Source organism: Chiloscyllium plagiosum, chromosome 23, assembly GCF_004010195.1.
Source record: "Chiloscyllium plagiosum isolate BGI_BamShark_2017 chromosome 23, ASM401019v2, whole genome shotgun sequence".
NCBI classification, from domain to species: domain Eukaryota; kingdom Metazoa; phylum Chordata; class Chondrichthyes; order Orectolobiformes; family Hemiscylliidae; genus Chiloscyllium; species Chiloscyllium plagiosum.
This window is the reverse complement of record NC_057732.1, coordinates 40,134,102-40,141,875: the sequence shown is the minus strand read 5'-3', so window position 1 is coordinate 40,141,875 and position 7,774 is coordinate 40,134,102. Positions and strand designations below refer to the sequence as shown.

Below are 7,774 nucleotides of genomic sequence, written 5' to 3'. Positions count from 1 at the left end.
CGTGGACCTGACCAGGTTGTCACGAAGTGAACGGTCTTTGCGGAAGGCGGAAAGGTGTGGGGAGGGAAATATATCCCTGGTGGTGGGGTCTGTTTGGAGGTGGCGGAAATGTCGGCGGATGATTTGGTTTATGCGAAGGTTGGTAGGGTGGAAGGTGAGCACCAGGGGCGTTCTGTCCTTGTTACGGTTGGAGGGGTGGGGTCTGAGGGCGGAGATGCGGGATGTAGACAAGATGCATTGGAGGGCATCTTGCGAAGGTTGGTAGGGTGGAAGGTGAGCACCAGGGGCGTTTTGTCCTTGTTACAGTTGGAGGGGTGGGGTCTGAGGGCCGAGATGCGGGATGTAGACGAGATGTGTTGGAGGGCATCTTTCGAAGGTTGGTAGGGTGGAAGGTGAGCACCCCTACTGCAAATCCTCTTGCAAGGATGCCTGCCTTGAAGAAGTTTTCCTCCTCTTGCTACAAGAATCTCAGGGAGTCCCTCTCCCACTGCAACTATGCTAATTTCTCCCCACCCCCACCCTCCTCTAGCTTATCTCTCCACACTCCAGGCTCACTGCCTTTATTCCTGATGAAGGGCTTTTGCCCAAAACGTTGATTTCAAAGCTCCTTGGATGCTGCCTGAACTGCTGTGCTCTTCCAGCACCACTAATCCAGAATCTGGTTTCCAGCATCTGCAGTCATTGTTTTTACCTCTTGGACTCTACTAGATTAATCTCTGGGACTCTGTTGCAAGTCTATCCCGGGAGAAAAAAAATCATGTGGGCAAGGAAACAAATTGTGTTTTTCAAAACTAATTTCTGCAAACACTTATCTACCAGTAAGAAAGATATTGGAGGTGAGGATAAAAGGCGACTTGACTGACAGAATCATCTAACTGGTTAATGAGGAGTGAATTAGTTTCCTGATTGTTTTTAGAAAGGTGGTATACTGCATAAATGGACACGTCGGGCAGCCAATGGCAGATTTGTGGGGATGGGGCATTTGGAAGCCGATAATCATGTGGTGAAATCTTCAGGAATATGTGCAAACAAAATTGGCAACCATTGGATGGCTGTGCATTGGGAAACTGGGGAGTGGGGGATGTGATTGTGATGTATCAAATTATGAGGGGCATATGCAGCATAAAAAGAAATGAACTTTTCCCCTTGGGGGAGGGATTAATCACCAGGGGCATTGATTTAAGGTAAGGAGTGGGCAGGAGGTTTACAGGGAAAAAATGGAAAAACAAAATTCACTCAAGGGAATCTGGAACTCACTGCCTGTAAGGGTGTTAGAGGCAGAACCCCTTTAAGAGTTATTCAGATGTACATTGCAATGCCAAAGCATATAAGGCAAAATGTTATAAAATCAGGTTAGAATAATTAGGTGGTTGTTTTTGACCAACACAGACTCAATAGTCCAAAGGGCCTTTTGCTGTGCTGTAGGCCACGAGAACTCTCTGATTACCCTCTAGTTAATGTCACCTGTTAACATGAGCCTTGGCATTAAACCATTTGTGGATTGGAGAAAGTAACGAACAAACCTTAATAAAAGCAGATGATTAAGATTCACAATCTGTCATTGACTTAGCTGCCTTCATACTGAAGCTTTTGGTGTATGCCAAAAGATACAAGACAGATTCTGGGGTCTCACTTTAAATCAAGCTCTCACCATAGAGCTCGGTCTTCATGTGCTGATGTACATTCACAAGGCACCAGCCCCAGATGGCAACCATTCTCCAGTATAAACAGGATCATCCGCTATTGAAAATAATGCATACAAGCAATAAGCTTATATTGGCATCAAGACTCCCTTTTCCTGGTGTGACTTTACCCTAGAGCTATGACCATTGTCAACAAATTAGATGATGTAGGAGGGCTGGCCATCACCCAAACTATTGTCCTTCACCACTACGCACAGCTCTCAGTCCGGCTGTATTCCAGTCTTATACATGGGGCAACTCCACTAATACATAAGGAGCTCATTGAGAATTGTCAGCCTGTTTTACCCTGCTCCACTCTCTGGAAAAGACAACGATGCAGGGCTAAAACTCTACATTGTTTCCTTGTGATCCCACATGCCTAGGATGCTTATTTGTGCCAAACAAGATTTTTCTGCCAATCTGTGGACCTCGTGTGCCACCAATTGAGAATCTCAAGGGTTGGATTTTATCAAGCCATGAGAAAGGCTGTTAATCCAGGAACCTCATGTTTTCCTGCCAATGTTATCAGTGACAAGAAGCTCAGTAGCTCAGTCAGAGGCAGGTAGTCAATTAGTTTGACCACTTCCCAACTCCCCTTCGCATGAAAATGCCCTTTTTCTCTTTCCAAAGACTCAGATATGGTCATTTATAATGATGATGATGCTGAGCATCTAACCCTTTGTTGGGAAATACTTCAGAGATGGTTATCATCCTCAATTAGGCAGAGGTCCCGGGGTGGCCTCTTATTTAGCAGCGATCAGTAACATGCCATCCTGGATTCTGCTGCCCTCCACATGGGCCAGGTTCTGTCGGCCTTGATACTGGGATTATTTACTTCTCCCAAAATATTCCAGCCTTCACTTCAATGAATATAACTTCACAGAGGGCACAATGACAAGCTTCCAAATGACCCAGTTGTGTGACAATTCCTTGCTATAATTTTGGATGGCTGACTGCATACTTTGATTGAATTTTCAAAGCACACATGTCAGGGAAAATGACATTTACTTACCCAATAAACGTCTCCTGGCTGTAAACAGCCACTAGAAAAGCACCAAGAACCAATACGGCCCTCATTTTCATCAGGAAACATGTCAAAAAGCTTCTTTCACTGACGTTTATAAAGATTTCTTATCTTAGTCCAAGTGCCTTTATTAATTATTGCCTAAAGTTTATATATTTTTTCCCCTTGTATCTTTTGTCTCCCTGCTGTCCAGTTCCCACAGTACAATGAGCTGAATTCAACCACACCTCCAGTTTCTGCCAGTCCCTATTTAGAATTCACAACACCTGCTGAGAGGAGAATTTATCCCATAACATGTTCTTTCTGCACCCTTGAAATTCACAGGACTAAAGGCTGATAACAAGTTTTAAGAACATATTGTCATGTTTCATTTCGTTTAAAGAATATGAAGCTTCTATATTTCACTTCTGGTCCATTCTCCAACAAAGGCTCTGCACTAACCATGTCTGAGGCCATTGCAGTGACACTACCTTCCTCTCCTCGCCCCCGTAAACTATGCAGGTTTTTGCCAGGTCTACTCTGAAACCATACCCAGGTTATTGTGAAATACCAACCCTAAAGCTTCAGTACTTGGCAACAAACTTAAAAGCTTTGGACTTTAATATAACAGAAAACTGTTAAAAATGGCCTAGGACACTAAAATGGCTGCCAAAGTCACCTGACCTGAAGATAGCCAAACTCAACAAAGAATTTATAAAAGAATGGCTGATAACATGACAAACGACAAAGGGCTGAACAGGCCTTTGTCTTGAAACTGGATTAGTGGTGCTAGAAGAGCACAGCAGTTCAGGCAGTATCTGAGGAGCAGTAAAATCGACGTTTCAAGCAAAAGTCCTTCATCAGGAATACAATCTGATTTTACTGCTCCTCGAATGCTGTCTGAACTGCTATGCTCTTCCAGCACCACTAATCCAGAATCTGGTTTCCAGCATCTGCAGTCATTGTTTTTACCTTTGTCTTGAAACTTTTTAATACACCTTATCCAAGGGTAATTACCTGGACTTGTAATGCAAAAAGGTGGCTAGAATCACCCTCCCATCCTGCATTTCTCCCACCCCCACCCCGAGAGCCCTCTGAGAGGAAAACATTCCTCATTTGGCTTTAAATGGGACTATCCCTTTTAATTCTAAACTCCCAACAAGGGGAAATGTCTCAGTATCTGAGAATTTGCTCTGCCAGGTTAGTATATCAGTAATCCTAATAATCTGTTAAAGGACAGGTTGTGTACTTGCTGGGATAGTCTGCAAGTCTCATTGGGTACTGAAGTTTGCAGCAATGATGACAACACTCTGAGCTTCCATGGCATCAAGCTTGGGTCCCATGACCTCAGTCTATACAGTGCGGACACTGTGGATATTTCTCCAGCCATTCTGGAGAGACGATTTCTGACGTGATGATTCCCGAGGAGACTGGAATATCAGCCTCTGCTCACTACATCACGGGTAGTTCCGCAACTATCATTGTGGAGCTGGTCACAGATTTCATGCTGGAAATGCCGGGGTCCAATCTGAGCAAATCTCTGGGCCAAATTGGAGTAAGCTCCACACTGCTTAACAATGATGACAGGCCACCTGGAAGTTCTGCCAATGCATCAAGCTTCACAGTGTGCACCCTGACTACCACCTTGTCAAATGCCCAGAACTAATCTGTGGTGTTGCCCTCTAGGGAACCGGCACATGAACCATTCTTGCTAAAAGGCAGGATGAGCAGAGTAGTAATCTTAGGATTGCTACTGGTGCCACGGGCTAGCAAGGCTAGGAACAGGGAGCGAGTGCAGATAAACACGTGGTTGCAGGGCTGGTGTAGGAGGGAGGGCTTTGGATATGTGGATCATTGAGGGCTTTAGATATGTGGATCACCTTCTGGGGAAAGTGGGATCTTTACAAGATGGACCTGAACTGGAGTGGCACCAATACCCTGGGCAGGGGGTTTGCTAGAGCTCTTCAGGAGGGTTTAAACTAGTTTGGCAGGGGGTAGGAACCTGAGCTGTGGGTCTGAGGATAGAGTAGCTAGTGAACAGTCAGATACAGCGTGCAGAGAGTCTGTGAGGAGGGATAGACTGTTGATAGGATAAAGTTACAGTCAATGTGATGGGTTGAAGTGTGTCTATTTTAATGCAAGAAGCATCAGGGATAAGGGTGATGAACTTAGTGCATGGATCAGTGCTTGGAGCTATGATGTTGTAGCCATTACAGACACTTGGATATCACAGGGGCAGGAATGGTTATATGGATGTTCCAGGGTTTAGATGTTACAAAAGGAACAGAGGGGGAAGTAAAAGAGGTGGGGGAGTGGTATTGCTAATCAGAGAGAAAGGGAGCTCATTGAGGAGGGTTTGTCTACAGAGTCAGTATGGGTGGAAGTCAGAAATATGAAAGGAGCAGTCACTTGATTGGGAGTTTTCTCTAGACTCCCCAGTAGCAACAGAGACATGGAGGAGCAGATTGGGAGTCTGAGTTTGGAAAGGTGCAGAAGTATCAGGGTTGTTGCTATGGGTGACTTTAACTTTCCTAATATTGATTGGAACCTCCTTAGTTCAAATAGTTTGGATGGAGCAGTTTATGTCAGGTGTGTCCAAGAAGGATTCCTGACTCAATATGTAGATAGGCCAACTAGAGGAGAGACCATATGGATTTGGTGATTGACAACAAACCAGTTCAGGTGTCAAATCTCTCAATGAGAGAGCATTTCAGTGATAATGGCCTTTACTGTAGTCATGGAGAGGAATAGGAGCAGACAGAATGGGAAAGTGTTTAATTGGGGGTGGGAGCATTACAATGCTATTAGGCAGGAACTGGGGCACCTAAACTGGGAACAGATATTCTCAGGGAAATGCATGATAGAAATGTGGAGGTTGTTTAGGGAGCGTTTGCTGATAGTGCTGGACAGGTTTGTCCCACTGAGGCAAGGAAGGATTGGTAGGGTAATGGAACTTTTGGTGACAAGGGATGTGAAACATCTAGTCAAGAGGAAGAAGGAACTTACTTAAGGTTGAGGAGGCAAGGATCAGACAGGGCTTTAGAGGGTTACAAGGTAGCCAGGAAGGAACTGAGAGGGTAGGAGAGCCAGAAGGGAGCATAAAAGGGATTAAGGAAAACCCTACAGCATTCTACACTTATGTGAGGAACAAGAGGAGAGCCAGAGTGAGGGTAGGGCTGATCAGGAACTTGTGTCTGGAGAAGATGGGGGAGGTCTTTAATGAATACTTCACTTCAGTATTGACTACTGAGAGGGACGTTGAACATTTATGAGGACAGCATGAAATAGGCTGATATGCTTGAACGGGTTGATGTTAAGAAGGATGATGAGCTGAAAATTTTGAAAAGCATAGCAATTGATATCCTGGGCCAGACAGGATATACCCAAGGTTAGTACAGGAAGCAAGGGAAGAGGTTGCTGTGCCTTTGGTGATGATCTTTGCATCCTCACTGTCCACTGGAGTAGTGCCAGATGACTGGAGGGTGGCAAATGTTATTCCCTTGTTCAAGAAAGAGAAAAGGGATAATCCTGGAAATTACAGTCTAGTCAGTCTTACATCTGTGGTGGGCAAATTATTGGAGAGGATTCTGAGACACAGGATTTATGATTACTTGGAAAGCCATAGTATGATTAGAAATAGTCAGCAAGGCTTTGTGAGGGGCAGGTCATGCAACACAAGCTTTATTGAATTCTTTAAGGATGTGGCAAAACATATTGATGAAGGTAGAGCAGTGGGTGTGCTGTACATGGATTTTAGCAAGGCATTTGATAAAGTTCCCTATGGTAGGCTCATTCAGAAAGAAAGGAGGCATGGGATATAGAGAAACTGTCTGTCTGAATACAGAATTGGCTGGCCCAAAGAAGACAAAGGATGGAAGTAGATGGAATGGATTCAGCCTGGAGCTTGGTGACCAGTGGTGTTCTGCAGGGATCTGTTCTGGAACCTCTGTTATTTGTGAGTTTTATAATTGACTTGGATGAGGAAGTGGACGGGTGGGTGAGTAAGTTTGCTGATGACACGAAGGGTGGTGGAGTGGTGGATAGTGTAGGGGGCTGTTATCGGTTGCAAAGGGACATTGACAGGACGCAGAACTGGGCTGATAGGTGGCAGATGGAAATGGGTGAAGTTATTCATTTTGGAAGGTCAACTTTGAATACAGAATACAGGGTAAAAGGCAGGATTCTTGGTAGTGTGGAGGAACAAAGGGATCTTGGGGTCCATGTCCATAGCTCCCTCAAAGTTGTCACCCAAGTTTATAGGGTTGTTCAAAAGAAATAATATGGTGTGTTGGCTTTCATTATCAGGGGAATTGAGTTTAAGAGCTGCAGCTCTATAGAGTCCTAGTTAGACCACAGTTGGAACATTGTGTTCAGTTCAGGTCGTCTCATTATAGGAAGGATGTGGAAGCTTTAGAGAGGGTGCAGAGAAGATTTACCAGGTTGCTACCTGGACTGGAGGGCATGTTTTCTGAAGAAAGGTTGAGGGGACTAGGGTTTTTCTAGTTGAGTGAAGAAGGATGAGAGGTGACTTGATACAGGTGTACAAAATGATGAGAGGCATGGATAGAGTGAATAGTCAGAGAGTTCTTCCCAGGGCAGAAGTGGCTATCACAAGAAGGTATAATTTTAAGGTGATTGGAGGAAGGTTTAGGGGAGATGGCAGAGGTGGGGGGTTCTTTACACAGAGAGTGGTGGGTGTGCGGAATGCACAGACAGTGGTGGTAGTAGAGTCAGATATATTAGGGACAATGAAGTGACTCTTGAATAGTTATGTGGATGATAGTACAATAAAGGGTATGTAGGTTAGTTTGATCATAGAGTAGGATAAAAGGTCAGCATGACATCAAGGACTGAAGGGCCTGTACTGTGCTGTACTGTTCTATGTTCTATGTTCTGTGTTCTATGTTCTCTGAAGGTCTGGTTGTAGTCCACTATCACCAGCTGAGTTGCCATGTGCAGATCCTGACTCTATGCTGCTTTCAGGCCACAGAGCACAATGAAGGTGAGATGGGATTGCGAAGGGCCATAAAGGACACAGACATACCATTATCCAGATTGTTCATAGTGATGCTAAATGCCATAGTCTCTG

General features: G+C 44.7%; 1 protein-coding gene across 1 annotated transcript in view; it reads right to left on the bottom strand.

Moving 5' to 3' along the window:
• Nucleotides 1-2,775, bottom strand: part of LOC122561472 (carboxypeptidase A1-like) — a 39,750-nt gene extending 36,975 nt beyond the window's left edge. The window contains exons 1-2 of the mRNA XM_043713216.1: nucleotides 2,695-2,775; nucleotides 1,652-1,740 (exon numbers count right to left, since the gene is read on the bottom strand). Of these exons, the coding sequence (XP_043569151.1) occupies nucleotides 1,652-1,740; nucleotides 2,695-2,775 (170 nt within the window). The remainder of the gene's footprint in view (nucleotides 1-1,651; nucleotides 1,741-2,694) is intronic.
• Between the last annotated feature and the right edge of the window lie 4,999 nt (nucleotides 2,776-7,774).